The 17,859-nt window shown below is 30.0% G+C and overlaps 1 protein-coding gene across 1 annotated transcript in view; it reads left to right on the top strand.

Moving 5' to 3' along the window:
• Positions 1 to 1,195: 1,195 nt before the first annotated feature.
• The window catches only part of mgl (low-density lipoprotein receptor-related protein megalin), a 63,247-nt gene continuing 46,583 nt past the window's right edge, over positions 1,196 to 17,859 (top strand). The window contains exon 1 of the mRNA XM_088277596.1: positions 1,196 to 1,315. Within this exon, the coding sequence (XP_088133722.1) occupies positions 1,219 to 1,315 (97 nt within the window). The 5' untranslated portion in view covers positions 1,196 to 1,218. The remainder of the gene's footprint in view (positions 1,316 to 17,859) is intronic.

Raw genomic sequence — 17,859 nt, 5'->3', positions numbered from 1 at the left:
ATCGGTGTAATTTCCCTTTAATTTGGTCCTTTTTCACCACAAAACATTCAATAATCGCCTTTGATTGAATGTCATGCATGCCTAAACGAATCTCTTCAGTGTCTCAGACGGTTTTCAGTTATCCGGGACTATCCATATCCTTCTTGGGATCCCCAAAGGGTAGACGAGGAGTGATCCAAACGAGATATGTCCAAAAGGTTCTGTGTAGTTGGAATGATTCCGGATTTGCATAAGGGTGACTCTTTCAGACCCTTTTGTGCATTAGATAGCTCAGTGGCTTTATAGGATCGGATACTGGTTATTCTGCACTACGTTCTGCTTTACTTTAGGGGAAAATTTAAAATTCCAGCAGTTTGAATTTAATTTTTCATCCGGTTTCAAGATTTTTCTAATTTTAATCAATTTTATAAAAATGAACATAATTTGGTTTTAAAGAAAATCGCTCATTTTTCAAGACAATTATACTTAAAAATAATGTTTTCCATATTTACTTATCACGATTTAAATAAAACAAAGTGTTTAAAAAAAGATTTTTAGCAATATTGAATGAAACAAATTCAGTGCTTCAAGTATTCATAGAATTTTAACTTTTTTTAAAATTTTTGATGTTTTTTTACGTTTAAAAGTTTTCTGTATTGGTATACATGTCTTCCTGACCTATTTACCATGGGTATATAAGTAAATGTGTCTTAAACGTACTCTTCCATTGGTTGTCTCTTTCTGTTGTTCACATCCAATGGTGCATAGGGTACTGCATATAATGTCGTAGCATATTTAATTCACGAAGGTTGTATGACTAGTCACTCAGAGCTCAGAACTATTTAGAATAAGCAAGTTTTCGATCTTGTAACCTTGTACTGTACCGTCATTCTTTTTTCATCGAATTTTTCAATAAAACCTTTTCAAATATGATTTGATGCTTTTCATTATGCAAGAGTCGTGCTAGTTTTTTTTTACCAATTTTTGTAAAATATTACAGCCTTTATTTTGTGTTATCGACATTGGCATCGAATATTTGGACCTTCTAAAATAAGATTTAGATAACCATTTTAAAATATAATACATCTCGATAACATAGAAACGGATACCTGTAATTTTTTAATCCTTGGTCTTTTATATCGACTAAAAGTGTATTGCAAAAAAGCTTTAGAAAAGTGTGTCTTCATCGAAACTTATTGTATTTTCTTTGTTTCAGGCGACATCGTGTGTCCTGTGGGCATGTTCAAATGTCCCGAGGGAAAATGTATTCCCTCATTATGGGTCTGTAATTACCAGAAGGATTGCGATAGAGGAGAAGACGAATTCCAGTCATGTCGTAAGTCAATTTTAATGTTTTATTTTAGTTTATTTTATTAAATGTATTTTGGATTTAACGATCGCGTCAAACTCACATTTGCATTGGAAATAAATCGCTTAAAATTAGTATTCCTCTCGTATAAAAGGGATGTTTTTAAAAATATTATTGTTTATTAGCAAAGAGAATTTTGAGAATTTTGATCTCGTGAAAAGTGGTTATTCAATAAAAAATATACGTTTACGTATTTGTATGTAAAGATTATTCAATAAAAAATATACGTGTACGTATTTGTATGTAAAGATTATTCAATAAAAAATATACGTTTACGTATTTGTATGTAAAGATTATTCAATAAAAAATATACGTGTACGTATTTGTATGTAAAGATTATTCAATAAAAAATATACGTTTACGTATTTGTATGTAAAGATTATTCAATAAAAAATATACGTGTACGTATTTGTATGTAAAGATTATTCAATAAAAAATATACGTGTACGTATTTGTATGTAAAGATTATTCAATAAAAAATATACGTGTACGTATTTGTATGTAAAGATTATTCAATAAAAAATATACGTGTACGTATTTGTATGTAAAGATTATTCAATAAAAAATATACGTGTACGTATTTGTATGTAAAGATTATTCAATAAAAAATATACGTGTACGTATTTGTATGTAAAGATTATTCAATAAAAAATATACGTGTACGTATTTGTATGTAAAGATTATTCAATAAAAAATATACGTGTACGTATTTGTATGTAAAGATTATTCAATAAAAAATATACGTGTACGTATTTGTATGTAAAGATTATTCAATAAAAAATATACGTGTACGTATTTGTATGTAAAGATTATTCAATAAAAAATATACGTGTACGTATTTGTATGTAAAGATTATTCAATAAAAAATATACGTGTACGTATTTGTATGTAAAGATTATTCAATAAAAAATATACGTGTACGTATTTGTATGTAAAGATTTCTCAATAAATTTGGTGTTTTTTTTCGAACCGGTAAAAAAAATCACCAAAATTGTAAGTAGCATTTTTTTGTTTAACATTTGGGTATCGACCTTTTATCCAAATATGATCGTGACTTTAACCCATTATTTTAAAACATTTTTTAAAGTCATAGCAGAAAATAGCACCGTTTGGCTCCGAAAGTCAAATTTAACTGTAAAGGATTAAAAAGTATTATTTGGTATCTGTATTCATATACTGAATTAATAAACATTATCTTCCTTTGCCAAAATATGATGTTTTAAATCCGTAGAATCCATTGTTTCGGATACTATTTTGTAAACAGTATGTGCTTTATATATATTGCTATGAATTTCCCTATACTCTCAGACCTTTCCTTCGGGATATCTCCATAATGTCCCGATTCTCCCGAAAGGACGGCCACAGATATTCCGTTTACAGGGTGTTTGTACTGCAGAAAATACTTAGCAAATGAAAACATTCAAATAGGATTAATCTTTTAACATGTTCTTTGTAGTGTTCCTTGCTTATGAAAATTAAAGATATTTTTATACTCTTGTACATATATATAACATGGATGATTTTAAATTAAAATGAAGTTGTGTTAATCAAAATGTCTTTGAATTTTAAGTTTCAAACACCGTGTATTCACGGACATATTCGTATGGACAGAATGACGCGAGATTACGGACTCCAAACATTTTGACGGAAAAATCGTCAAGATAAATCGGTCCCCTCAAAGCGATTTCGTCCCCAAATTTTTCAAAAGAGATAAGCGGACTCTACCCTACTTTGTTTTGTTTATTATTATAGCGCGGATTTAGAAATCACACCTTAAAAGTATTATTCACAATTGAGTTAACATATGTCTAATCTCAATTTTGTAAGAACTAGTTTTGATTAAAGTCGGGTTTTAACTGTAACATGAATGAGAACGTTGAATAATAAACGTTATGTATGTATATAAGTAAACCTCCCTATAACGCTGAGATAGGTACCGCGTTATCGGAGGGAACGATATAGGGATGTTCATTGTATTTCAATTTAAAATTACTCATTTCAGTCATTATCGCTAGTTAAAATTTTAAAATACAATTTAAAACATTAACCTATTTAAAAAATTCCTAAGATAATGGAGTACCTACGTCAACGTTGTAGGGCGGTTTACTGTATTATGTATGAGATAACACCAGACCTCTTATATTATCTTACGTGGCCTCTAGGCGGATGATAAATCGCAATAATCTCTAGCGATATCATCACCTGTGTGGATCCTGATTATCATCCACGCGGGCGATATCTAGCGCTATTGTTGATTTGGCTAGAGATCGTTGCGATTTATCATCCGTCTAGTAGTCTCTTTAGCTTAATTTATCTACTGTAAGGAGTGGCGTGCACAGATAATTAATTAAAGGTAGGTAGTAAGGTAATCTAGGTACTACTTACTAGGTAGGCAGTAGAGGTAGGTAGTAAGGTAAGCTGGTACTACTTAGTAAGGTAGATTGGTACTGGTCGCGTTTTTATATGGCACGTGGGTAAGTTAGGATGTGTACTGCTTTTCTGCCTATATGGAAGTCACACCCCTGACTATAATTATATGGTATGTCAATCAAGCGAAAATGGATTTTCATGGTAATATATGTATGCTAATAAAATGTTATTTTGTCCGCCTCCGTAGTGTAATGGTCAGCACGCTCGGCTACCGTTGTGGAGGTCCCGGGTTCGATTCCCAAGGGGGGTCAAATAAATATAAGTGACTTTTTCACTCTAATATTTATTCAATATTATTCTGGACTGGTACCCGAAACGGAGGGCTGATCACCTTTCATTCATGTGTAATCGATCGAGATAACACTGCGTTTATATGAAGCAGTGCCCTATGCACCATTGGGGTGCGGTAAGGGTTTTATTTATTTATTAATAAAATGTAAACAATTACAGTTCGAAATCCATGTGTACTAGTTTTTACTAAGGAAAATTAAGATCGATTGAGTTGAACGATGAAATTGTTCAGATTTTTAGAAAAGTTTAGATTTTTCAGTACTCTTAGATAAAAATCTCCCTTGAGAATAATTTAAAATGGAGTTAATGAGTTAGCGGAATGTATTACATTTCTATTGATCCAGTCTGTGGCTAGATTAATTCATTATTCTACCCATACTTCCCTACGAGAAATAAAAGTAAATTCAATAATCCTGTCGAGGAAACAGCGATAGTCCTTAGACTTGTTTTGTTCAAAGTTCGTTTAACTAAGTTTGAACACATGTTTTTGACAGGATACAACTTTTTTTAAATGGAACATTGTCAAAGAACATGTAACTTTCAAAGTCCTTGAGATACACATGGTCAAACAAACAAGCAGGTAATATATATATATATATATATATATATATATATATATATATATATATATATATATATATATATATATATATATATATATATATATATATTTCATTATAACTTATGTATAAAACAAAACAAAAAACAATTGCCTTTGAGTTATTTTCATTTCAAGAGATGTTTTTTGACAATGATCACAGTTTTCACAGACAAAAAAAACTACATTGTGTAGACAAAAGTTAATTAAAAACCCTCAACAATGGTCGGCGAATGTATTTAAAACCTGCCATTTTCAAACACGATTTAATTTGGATGTTTTTAACTAAAAGGTGCAAATATTTCGATAATTAGAACAATAAAAAGTAGGATTTTTATTAATAATCCTACCTTTTTATTATATCAATAATGTTTTTTGCACTGCCGGTAAATATTGTTAAAATAATTCATTAAAATATCTCTCCAAATCCATGTTTGCTTAAAGAAGGTAGGTACTAAGTATGTTGTAATAGCCTAGTAATTGATTTTTAAAAACAATTATTATCCACCGATAGGTACTGATTTAAAATAAAAATAAAAATGAAATCGTTTTCTTAATCTATATTTTTTATATGTCTATCTTTGGTTTATTTAGGTAGGTACTAAAGATGCTAAAATAAAATACAAAATAAATAAAATAAAATATATATTCAATAAAAACATCTTTGGGACTACTTAAAGTGACCTTACCATTTTGAACGGGAACGTCCCGTTTTTAGATAGCCTGAACAACATAATTTTTCATACTCATATTATTTATTCCTCTTATTTTCTTTTTCAACGTAAGCAACTGTTTTTTATTAATACATAAAAACTATGAAAAAATACGTGTTTCCTTGAATATACATACTATTACGTAAAAATTGGTAAATGTCCCATTTTGAGGACAAAAAGTCACGTTAGGCATACTACATTTTTTGTATTCGCAACGAATTCTGAAATAAAGTATGTCTCTTAATTATACACACATTTTCCTGCAGCGACGTATCAATTTATCAATTATTCACCATTAATTTTCGACACAATTAAAAGTCGCTTAAACCGATATCCTTTATATACGAAAATATATCACTGCCACAATTAAGTCCAGCCATACAATTTAATGGTCTAGCAATTGAATAAATTATAAATTGCACAAAAAATCATTAATCTCCTACTGTACGAGAACTTCCGATCAATAAACAATGGTAGGTATTTTGCTTATATTGGAATGGCTAACTTAAAAAAAAATATTTAACTATATTACCTAATGTGATAACGTCATCGGCAAATAATCAAAGTATGTAAATATGACAAGCGTCATACAAAATAAAAATGTGTGATTAAATTAAATTTTATATTATTTGTGACATCTCATCAAAGATAATATGGAAGTCTGGGCATTTACGGGGCTGGCGACCGTCAAAGGCTGGTTTAAGTGATCACTTTACTTTACTTTAGTAAAGAGCTTCTTTACATCTTTTGTCTCTAGTGAAGTTCTAGTGATTCAAGAACAAGGTTTCTTAATTGGTTCATATATATAGAACTTCCAAGAATTTGAGTAGTGTGGTTGTCAATAATGGGTAGAATCGGTGAATGTTACACGTGTGTAAAGTGATCACTTAAACCAGCCTATGACGGTCGTCAGCCCCGTAAATGCCCAGACTTCCATATTCTCCTTCATCTTTGATGAGATGTCAAAAAATAATATGAAAATAACTCCTGTAATTGGATATAATCCAGATTTTGTGAACAAGTATTTGGACACACTCAAAATGTTGTAGAATAATAGTTTTAATATAAAATACAAAAAGTACTTGACTATCAGAAAACAAAAATTATTATTATTATTATTATTTTAAATAAAATTCCTTCCTTATTTCACTGTACGAACATTTATCATACCTAAAGTAATAATCGAATAAAGAATCAGGTAGAGAATAGATGAATGTAAAAAAAATGCAAACATTACTGAAATTATTTTCTCCAAGTCCAAGTCCATGTGGTATGAAGTCGTTAAATTTTATTTCATGACCTAAGTAATAAAACCTGTTCAATTAAGCCTGTTTTAATTAAGGGGAATATTAAATTACGTATTTATTTAAGTAAACTTCTAATACTTCTACCGGCAATATTAAGTAAGTTCGTGATATTTCTAGAATATATTCGAGTGCCATGTTTGTAAGAATAATGCCAAAAATAAAAATATAGTATTTCTGTTCGCCTCCGTATTGTAATGGTCAGCACGCTAGGCTACCGTTCTGGATGTCCCTGGCTCGATTCCCAGGGGGGGGTCAAATAAATTGTGATATTTTCACTATAATATTTATTCAATATTATCCTGGATTGGTACCTGAAGCGGAGGGCTGATCACCTTTCCTTTATGTGTTAACGATCAAAATAACACTGCGTTTATATGATGCAGTGCCCTATGAACCATTAGGGTGCGGATAAGGGTTTAAAAAAATATGTATCATAGAAAGCGCCAAATTGCAAAGAAAACGAGTCTAAAAAAAATATATCTAACACTCTCATTATCATACATCGATCACTTTGTGTAATACCACTTTAATAAAATTCACTTTAAAGTGAACGATGAATGAAAATGGGTGTTTTATTACCATACCACAAAGTTAACAATTCTTTTAATACACAAAATATATAAATATATTTGTTTGATTATATCTCATATTTATTTGAAACTGTTATAGTGGTGACACTTTTATGTATAGTAAAATTGCTGCAGTCTTCCAAAAGTGGTCCATTTAAAATTATGTGTGTAATTTAAATTTAGTATATGGGCGAAAACAATAGGTTTTTACAATAAAATGTTTTACAAAAAAAGTTTGGTACAATTTTACGGAAGACGTTTGTCATTATCATGACGTCATAAACATTTTTATTTTCTGGTTTAATAAACCAAACAATTGAACTTAAATGTCAAGCTGGTCGTTTTATATTTTGTATCCAGAAGGAAGTAAAAATCATTACTTCGAATCGTTACGTTATAGTTTTTTGTAGCAAAAATAGTTCTGGTATTTTGTTGACAGTTATTGGAAATAAAATTATGATATTTATTTCCATTGTGTACTAGTAAGCGTGCTGTACTGTTATTCATTGTACTTCAAATCAGATTTTTAAAGAAACGTTTTTTAAACCTACTTAATATTATTTTATTTTATACTTGCCTGATTTTGCTTCAAGATCATGCACAGACACGATAGCAATTTTTTGTATAATGAGAATAACCTTTGTTTTTTATTATTTATTCCTCTTTTAATTTTCCAATAAATCTCGTGCGGTGTATTTTGTTTTAAAGCGCTTCTTTATACTTTTATTAAATTTTATAATATTGTGAAGCTTAGGTAAAATTCAAAAGCGTTGTTTAAAAATGATGCGAAATGCATCGAAACGCATGTCACGATAGATTTTAAGAAATAGGGATAAAATAAAACTTAAATTAAAAATGGACAGATATAACCACAAAGTGACTGCCGAATCAATTGACGAAATTAAATAATTACATATAAATAAATATGGTACAAAGAAACTCAAGACATAACATTTAACGTAATTTTAACTTCAGGAATCTGCAGAATACTCAAAAGCACATACGACAAATATAGTAAAAACAAATCGTTCATGAGGTAAACTTAGAACACAGCAGAAGTTACTTCAGTCATAGTTTTTTTTTATTTTTATTTGTATACATTTATTTAAATCACAATTTTTACATATTTAGACCATTTTTTGCAGAGACCCACCAAGCCACCTTGTGTGTCTTGTCGGTGGAGTTCTGTTTTAATACATTTTTTTATTGTTTTTAACGATTTTAACCTAATAAACACACAAAAAAGAGAGAAAAAATTAAGAATATAAACATTTTACAATTTTCATAAAATTAACTCTTGATCATGTACCCATTCCTTTATTTTGCCTTTGTTCCATATTTTATTTTGATTTCTAACATCCGTCGGCAGCAAATCAAAAATGTTCGGAACGATATATTGCAGTGTTCGGCTCCCATATTTATTGTTAATTCTTGGGACTTTCAAACCTTCATTGTGTGTAAATCGTGTATCATGGTACAAGTAGTAACGCTACATTAATCCAAATATTTGGCAAACAGGGTGCTATATTCCAATGCAAAGCCGCTTGAAAAGGGCTGAATAAAACATGTTTAATAACATGTTTTCTTCTTGTTGATAAAATAATTCCTGGGACGTGTGCCGCTGCGTCTGCCAGAGTGAAAGATTACGTTTCAATCAGGAAGAGAGCTTTCTTCGTGAAGTTGCGAATGCTAAAGGGATTTCCATGTTCAGACACGATATCGATTCGCGTTTAAATCTAACAATTGTGGCGGCAACGAAATTCCCTCCAAACAGAGAATCCATTCTCTGAAAAGTTCTCCGAACACTTCACTCACCGAGGTACAGGATTCGCGTTTCACTGTGTTCACTGTTTGACTCATGGCTTAAAAAGAACGATAGCTTACTTCCTTTCAGCATTTCCTACATTAAAATGTGAGCCCATTGCATACAAACAAACCTCCCTTTCAATGCTCCGATATAAAGTAGTTTATGTAAAGAAACTAGCATTTGTATGAATGGGTTCGCCGGGAAATGAATTGACTGCGGGAAACCTTTTAAAATGTGTTAATTATTCAAAAGAAATAAGATCCATTTTGGACATCTCAACAAAGATTTAGAAGAAGATAAAAGTCTCGGTATTTATAGGGCTTATAAACTGTCATTAACTGGTTAAGTTTAATAATTTAATAAATTTAGTTTACTTATAAGTTGAGCTTTGCTAGGAAATGAATCTTGTGTGCTAAGGACACGTTATTGTAAATTCAAAATTGTAATACATACTTATATCGCTCACTCCTTTCAACAATGTCACAAATCAAAAAACTTGATTTTTCAGGAGAGCGTTTTTAAAGTTAAAAAATATAATAATATGTATTATTAATAAATATTAAGCCACTTATTGAACTTTTTATTGTGCAACAGATCTTTTTAGGTAAAACCTGAATGTTTTTTCTTCATTTCAATTTTTTTTAGTCTATTAAAAAAAAGAATTAAACAATACCTTTTCTTCAAAATGCAAAAACAACACTTTCTTCCCTGAAGCAGGTAAATATTAAGTTCAAAATATGTCGTTTTTGCTGGGAAATAGTACATTTTCTGGGCGTTCCGAAAACATGCACAACTGAAAATTTACGATTTTTGATATATGACGTTGTTGAAATGAGTGAGCGATATGTTGAAATTGTAAATTCACTACACTACGGAGACAGAATCAAGTAAAATAACATGGAATGATTGTATTAGGAGATTACATTCCATGAAAAAACATCGATATGTAAGTACATAATTTTAATTTCCATAAAATAGTTTTGAAGGGTGAAAAAAATCAAATTAAAATGAAAAGTGACAGTTATAATTTATGAAAATGTATAAATATTGAATTGCGTTTAATTTTAAGTATATTTCTCGTATCAGTTGATTGTTTGGGGAATTCCAATTATTAATTGTGGGTTGAGTATTGTTTAGTGCTTTATAAACAGATGTGTCCTTGTAATATAGCCCATTAATTACACCTGTATAAGGTTTAATCTAATTGCGTTTGGCAAACTTTGGGGTAATCTCAAATGCCGACTATCTCGCTGGACACACGTCAAACAAGCATTAAAATTATTTAGTGATACACTTATATTCACGGACTTTAATATGAAACAATCGAGCTACATCTGGGTGTTTATTCAACCCCTCGTTTCAGAAAGGAACAATCACGTCACAAATACGTCAAAATAGATCAACGTGTTAATGTGGACCTTTTTACCATAGCCAACATTTCGTTAGGGGTTCGTTGAGTTAATTGCGGTAGTTTTGTAGGGTGAGTGATGGTAGTTGTGACTGATTGTCTCCCAGGGGTGACTTCGACCCCTGGACTCCTTGTCTTGTGCCATTTGTTACCAGGGGCTTAAATTATTCGATTAATTTAGTCATTAAATTGATGTAATAAATTCGCTTTTCTGTCTTCTGTAATATCATTTCTTTTGCTACCGTCATTATTACATTTCATGTCGAGTATTAGTCGTAAATCTCTTTTTATAATAAGTAAGTAAATAATGCTCAAATAAATTTTACGTTTCGCACTGTAAGATGTTATTAAACAAGCTAAGAAAATGACTTTTGCAAAAATCCGACAATCGCATATCAAAATAATAATTAACCTTTACCATAAATATATGATTAAATTTACCATGAACTGAGAAATATTCTACCTTTAATAAAAATACCCGGTTTAACGTTAGGTCCAATGCATTTTGTCGCAAATTCATTAAAAAATATTTTTTACTAAAATTGTGTTTTGAGCTACTTATTGATCTCAACCCTTCTTATCTCATTTTGTATTTACTGACCTGCTTAGTCTAGCAGTTGTATATGGTAAATTTCATTTTTTTAGTAGAGCACACAAATCATTTATAAACTTAATCTAAATAAATTCTCTCAAAAAAATTATACACATTTAGTGCAAAAAAATATGCGAATAAAAAAAATCTATAACTTATACTTGTAATAAACTTCGCTATAAAATCAATGTATAAATAAATCACTATGATATTCAAAAAAAATAATTTAACGAATTGTGGAATGGAGAATCACAAAGTTGGTGCAGCAAATATGGTCTTTAAAATGTACCTTTTGTATTTTTAAACGTGGTTTTGATTAAAAATTAATTTAATGTAATAAAAATGAATGGACCAAAGCTCCACGGAGTAACAGAAGTTTAAACTGCTTATTTTTAAATTTCTTTTTATATACGTGTATATGAATAGTGTAAACAGCACTTTATGACTCGAATGTTCGCAGTACGGTAATGCGATAATGTAATACCCACTAAAAGTACGAAAAGTTTTTTTTATTACTTTAAGAAGTTATTTATGTGTAAAATAAACCCAAAGTTCGCACTTTTTAATGTCCACGGATACATTAAAAAAAACCAGTGGGTAACTTACCAGTTTTTGTTCGGAAGCTACTGAGGACTTTGAAATAATAAAAATATTGGGAGAAAAAAATGCTAATAGAACTTGGTATTTATTTGTCACCTCCGACGTTTTTTGATCTGACTCAACTTTCGCACATCCATCTTCAATAACTAGTCTGACGATGTTAGTTACGAATTATGGTGAAACCCGGTTACTGGTCAGATATTGTGAATAACATAACATGGTGTATAAAGAAGGCAACATTTTGAGTGTATTTAAATACTTGTTCACAAATCTGGATTATCTCCAATTATGAGTTATTTTTTTATATGATTTTTTCAAGTAAAATAAAATATTTTAAATGGATATTTTGTACACACTCAAAATGTTGTCAATAAATTATCTGTTCAATTAATAAGCTAAAATAATAAAATGAAAAGTATATTTTCTAGCGTTTCTCGAGTATGTAAATATAATCCAGGATTCGGACCTCACATACAAATGAAAGAGTTTCTGCTTAATAAAAAGCTTCTCTCATCTCACCTTAGATGTCTGTAATGAAATTCTAGTGAATTCAAACAGTATGATTCAAGTTTGATCAATATATTTAGAAGTTCCAAGAATTTGAGTAGTGTGGTTGTAAATCATGGGTAGAATTGGTGAATGTTACACGTGTGTAAAGTGACCACTTAAACTAGTCTATGACAGTCGTAAGCCTCGTAAATGCCCAGACTTCTATATTCTTCTTCATCTTTGTTAAGATGTCAAAAAAGTGTATAAAAAAACCACTTAAACCAGGCTTCCATGTTCCTTGCAATATTAATGTTGAGGTAAAACAAAGGAATGGGTGAATGATCAAGAATTAATTTAAAAAATTGTAAAATGTTTATATTCATAATTTTTCTCTTTTTTTGTGTCCATAATAGGTTAAAATCGTTAAAAACAATAAAAAAATGTATTAAAAAAGAACTCCATCGACAAGACACACAAGGTGGCTTAGTGGGTCTCTGCAAAAAAAAATGTTTTAAATTCTGATTTAATAAATGTATACAATTTATGTTTAAAAAAAAGGTATCTATAAGGTGAAAAACAAATTGCGTCATTGTTCAAATAATATTCTTGAAATTTTGAGAATACTTGAATATCTTATACAAAGTGCAATTAGCCCATAAATTAAGACTCATTTCGCTATTACGTAAACGTAAATACGTATCTTTTGTTATTTATTTGTAGGGTCGTAAAGGGTGATATATATAATTTTCTATTAATTTATTTGCGAAATATGGTAATGAACTTGAAACAATATCATTTCAGTCGCTTTTCTAACCGAAACACGTTTATTAAATACCCGGCAAAGGTTTTTAATTATTTTATGAATGTAATCATATAAACGAAACTGGGTTTTTTATGAACCCGTAAAACAAACCCTTGTCCATAGTTATACGCGCAATATGCACGTATATATGACTACGCTCAACAACGTTTAATTAAATTTAAACTCAACTTGATACGCAGTACTCAGTCCACATTTCAGGACGGAAAATTCTTTGAGATTTTTCCGTAAGGAAATTAAATCCACTTATTCACCTTTGTTAATCGTATTTTATTTTCTTTTCGGCAGAAAATTATAATGAGCAACACGTTTGGGTTGATTTAGTTTACTCTGGACATTTTTATAATTCTAGAGTCGACCCAATTGAATTTAACTAACTGAAAATACTTAAAATTAAGCATTTCAATAATAAACAATAAAAGAATCATTTATTATTAGAAGAAAAAGTTAATTTTTCAACTTACAATATAAATTATTAAGAAAAGGTAAAGGCAGTCTGTGCTTTTGAGTTGTAATATTTCTTAAAAGCTTTTCAAATATTTAATAAAATAAAGCTACTTACGAAACCTTTTTGATATTTTAGTAAAGTATTTATACGTATCACGAGAATACTTAAATAATTTTGGCTATGTTTAGTTAACATGTATCCTCGTCCTTTTATTTACACTTAATTTGTTTTGTGATATACTTGTATCAGTAAAAATTTTATATAATTAAAGATTTTTTATACAATAAAAAAAACGTGTATGATAAATACTGCGTTGCAATTCCCCTTAAGGCGTAATAATTAATAGCCCCAACTTAATTTTCTTTAAAACCAGGTAACATTTTACGTATTTCATTTTTTTTCCTTTAAACGCCGTTTTTGTATTGGCAAAAAGTTTTCTTTGAAATAAATATATGGTTTTGAAAAAAAAGAGTTATTGAAATGTAAGGATTAAAAAAAAACAATATATCGTGGGCATACTGAAAAAAACGTTAACTCTAAAATCCCCGTTATTTTAATAAAATACCCCGGAATAAAATACCCGCTTTTTTAAAATAAAATTTCATATTTTCGACATAAATTTGAATTTACTTTTAAAACCACACATACATTTATGAGATTTCAAACTGCTTAGTGTATTTTGCCAGTTTATAGAATGTCAAAAACTCTATAATATGCATCATTTAGTCAAAAATTCATATTTTCGAGTTTCGTTTTTTCCCAACGCACCCATGATATATTCTTAAAAAAATTAATTCCAATATATATTCATATTATTTTTTTATTGAATTGAAGAATTTGAGTAGTGTGGTTGTCAAAAATGTGTAGAATTAGTGAATGTTACACGTGTGTAAAGTGATTACTCAAACCAGTCTATGACGGTCGTCAGCCCTGTAAATGCCCAGACTTCCATATTCTTCTTCATCTTTGATGAGATGTCAAAAAATAATATGAAAATAACTCCTGTAATTGGAGATAATCCAGATTTTGTGAACAAGTATTTGGACACACTCAAAATGTTGCCAATATATATTCTAAAAAATGGCTTCTCGTGCAGTCGGTCGCGAATTGAATTGTTTATTTGAGAGTACAACCTTAAACGGCAGTTTAATCATATCAACTCGTGTGATTTAAGTGTCGTTTAAAACATTTTGTAATACCTGCTTTAGGGAGGTGCTCTAGAACCTATTCGCTCGCTGCGTTAATGTAGTATTTAGACACTTGTCTCAACATTCCTTTGTCTAGTCGAGACAAGATGTTGGCATTTAATTTTATTTCCTCGCACGGCAAGTTGGGAATTCGTTGCCAAGGCAAATGGGAATCTTTCCAACAGGAAGTTATTTACATCGCAAGGATGTTCTACGCTTCTCACATAATTCTCCATTCTAGCGCCATATTTAAAGGGACATTATGAAGTCGTGCATGAGAAATTTCTCGAAAGCAAAGTTTTTTTAAAATGAATCAACGAATTCGTATTTTACTGCTTTCACAATCTCACATATGTGTATGCAATATATGCGATGCGCTAACACGGTGCTTATCAATCTTATTTGCTTTTTGGCACGTTAAACCTCTTAAAAATTGTCAAAATAATTTTCAACATATCAAAATAAGCAAAAAACAAAAAATGTATAAATTTAAAAAAATAAAAATATTAAAACATACGAGGCTTAAATACGTATATGAGGTACAAATGTAGATATTTATTCAACTATTAACTATTAAATACGTATATAAGGTACAAATGTAGGTATTTATTTAACTTTATAAAATAAAACAACTTTGTTTCAACGACTTTTTATTGGTACACTTTTCCAACCGGTTTCGAAAAGAATCAGGGTTTGTGTACTAATTCTAAAACATTGAAATACTCAAAGTTAGGTTATAGTTAATTACCCTTCCTTAATTGTCGAAACCGCTTGGAAAAAGTGTACCAATAAAAAGTGGTTAAAAACAAAGTTGTTTTATTACATAAAGTTTATAAAATGTGCCACAAAGTATCTGCGAAACACATTCCAGAAATTTATTTAACTATTTAAACTATTTAATACGAATATAAGGTACAAATGTAGGTATTTATTTAACTATTTAAACTATTCAATACGAATGTAAGGTACAAATACAGGTATGTATTTATCTATTTAAACTATTTAATACGAATATAAGGTACAAATGTAGGTATTTATTTAACTATTTAAACTATTCAATACGAATGTAAGGCACAAATACAGGTATGTATTTATCTATTTAAACTATTTAATATGAATATAAGGTACAAATGTAGGTATTTATTTAACTATTTAAACTATTCAATACGAATGTAAGGTACAAATAAAGGTATTTATTTATCTATTTAAACTATTTAATACGAATATAAGGTACAAATGTAGGTATTTATTTAACTATTTTAATCATAGTAAATGAACTAATCTTTAAGATTTCACAGTTGCAAAAAACACTCGATTTAATTTTTTAAATGCATAAGTGCAACAGCCTAGTTTTATATTGTATAACTAATTAGAATGGTCGAGGGTTTGATGTTCGAGAGGGTAGTAGTATTTAATATTTTTCTCAGGTTACCTGAGCATAATTTATATTACATTCCGTTTTTTTCTTTTTTATTTTACTCCTATTCGCATTTTAATGTTGCAAATGCCACTGTGTCGTATCCACGGGGTTAAATTGATCGTCAATTATATGAATAGCTCTAGATTTTTGGGTATAGGAGGGAAATTAAAGACGTAACTTCCAAGAGTTTGAATAGTATGGTTATCAATCATGCGTAGAATCGGTGAATGTTACACGTGTGTAAAGTGATCACTTTAACCAGCCTATGATGGAATGAAAATAATAATGTTTATGACGTCATAACAATGACTAAAGTCTTTTGTGAAATGGTAATAATTTTTTTTTTTTTTTGGAAAAACCATTTGTTTTCGCCCTTATACTAAAATTAAATTCAAGTATTTGGACACACTTAAAATGTTGTCAATAAATTATCTGTTCAAATTATAAGCTTAAATAATAAAGTGAAAATGATATTTTCTGGCGTTTCTCATGTATGTGATTATAATCCAGGATTCGGACAGCATATACACATAAGAGTTTCTGCTCAATTAAAAAGCTTCTTCGTCTCATCAATAGATGTCACTAGTGAAAATACAGTTCCAAGAATGTGAGTAGTGTGGTTATCAATCATGGGTAGAGTTGGTGAATGTTACACGTGTGTAAAGTGACCACTTAAACCAGCCTACGATGGACGTAATCCCCGTAAATGCCCAGACTTCCATATTTTTCTTCATCAATTTGTAACTGTTGTATAAATCTTTGTATTATACCAACAAACCAGTTCCTAAAAGGTGATTTATATTTGTAATACCTACTTCATTGGAGTCTGCGCCGAATGTACGCTGAATTTCTTTAAAATATTATATGTATGTGCACACATTTGTCGAAATGTCTGAACGCGAAATTGCATTATGTTTTCTTACGAAACGAAACCACGAGTTATTTTTGAAAAGGTAACGTACCATAAAAACCGTGCGGAATACAATAATAAGAAACTCTAAGTGCATTGTACGATATTTACGTGCATAAAACTGAGTTTGAAAGATAGAAAGGAATATTAGCATCATATTTCTGAATACAAGGCTTCAAGTCGTGATCTGAAGATTGCCGCTCACATTTTCTTTGTTTCCATATCCCACATCGCAAAATACACGGTGGCGCAAAATTTATCACCCTATCGGAAGATGCTATTTTTTTTCAAATGGCTTCGTACGTCAATCATATTTGACGTTTCGCTGGTTAAATACCAAAGGGCCACAACGCAAAAAAAACTCTTTATTCTAAAAATGGTATATAAATTGTCAACTTTTTCATATTCGAAAGACACCCATGATTTTAGCGTTAGAAATTGACAGTTCTAACGCTAGAATCATGGGTGTCTTTTTCGAATATAAAAATGTTGACAATTTAGATGCCATTCTTGGAATGAAGAGTTTAATTTTTTTTGTGTTGTGGTCTTTTGGCATTTAACCAGCGATTTGTGAACTGGACAGCTGTGCAGAATACAAACAAATTTAGGGTGGTGCAAAATTAATCATGCAATTTTGTTTCTGATTAACTTTTCATGATTTTGAGTGATAGAAATCTTTATTTGGACCTTTGTATTTTTTTCTGTTAAGTGAAAAAGATGATATCCGAAAAGTGGCTGCCACCAGTGTTCATACATATTTGTGTCCGTTTTATCAATTTTTTTTTTATACTGTATCTGTCTAATTCACAAATGTCAAATGTGCTTGACGCACGACTCCATTTGCAAAAATTATAACATCTTCCGATAGGGTGGTTGATTTTGCGCCATCCTGTATATCCAAGCAAACCTTTGGTTGAGATGT

The sequence above is a fragment of the Brachycentrus maculatus genome, unplaced genomic scaffold (assembly GCF_059751285.1).
Source record: "Brachycentrus maculatus isolate JH-2025_06_01 unplaced genomic scaffold, ASM5975128v1 h1tg000047l, whole genome shotgun sequence".
NCBI classification, from domain to species: domain Eukaryota; kingdom Metazoa; phylum Arthropoda; class Insecta; order Trichoptera; family Brachycentridae; genus Brachycentrus; species Brachycentrus maculatus.
The sequence above is the reverse complement of the archived record's forward strand: the minus strand, read 5'-3'. Positions and strand labels throughout refer to the sequence as shown.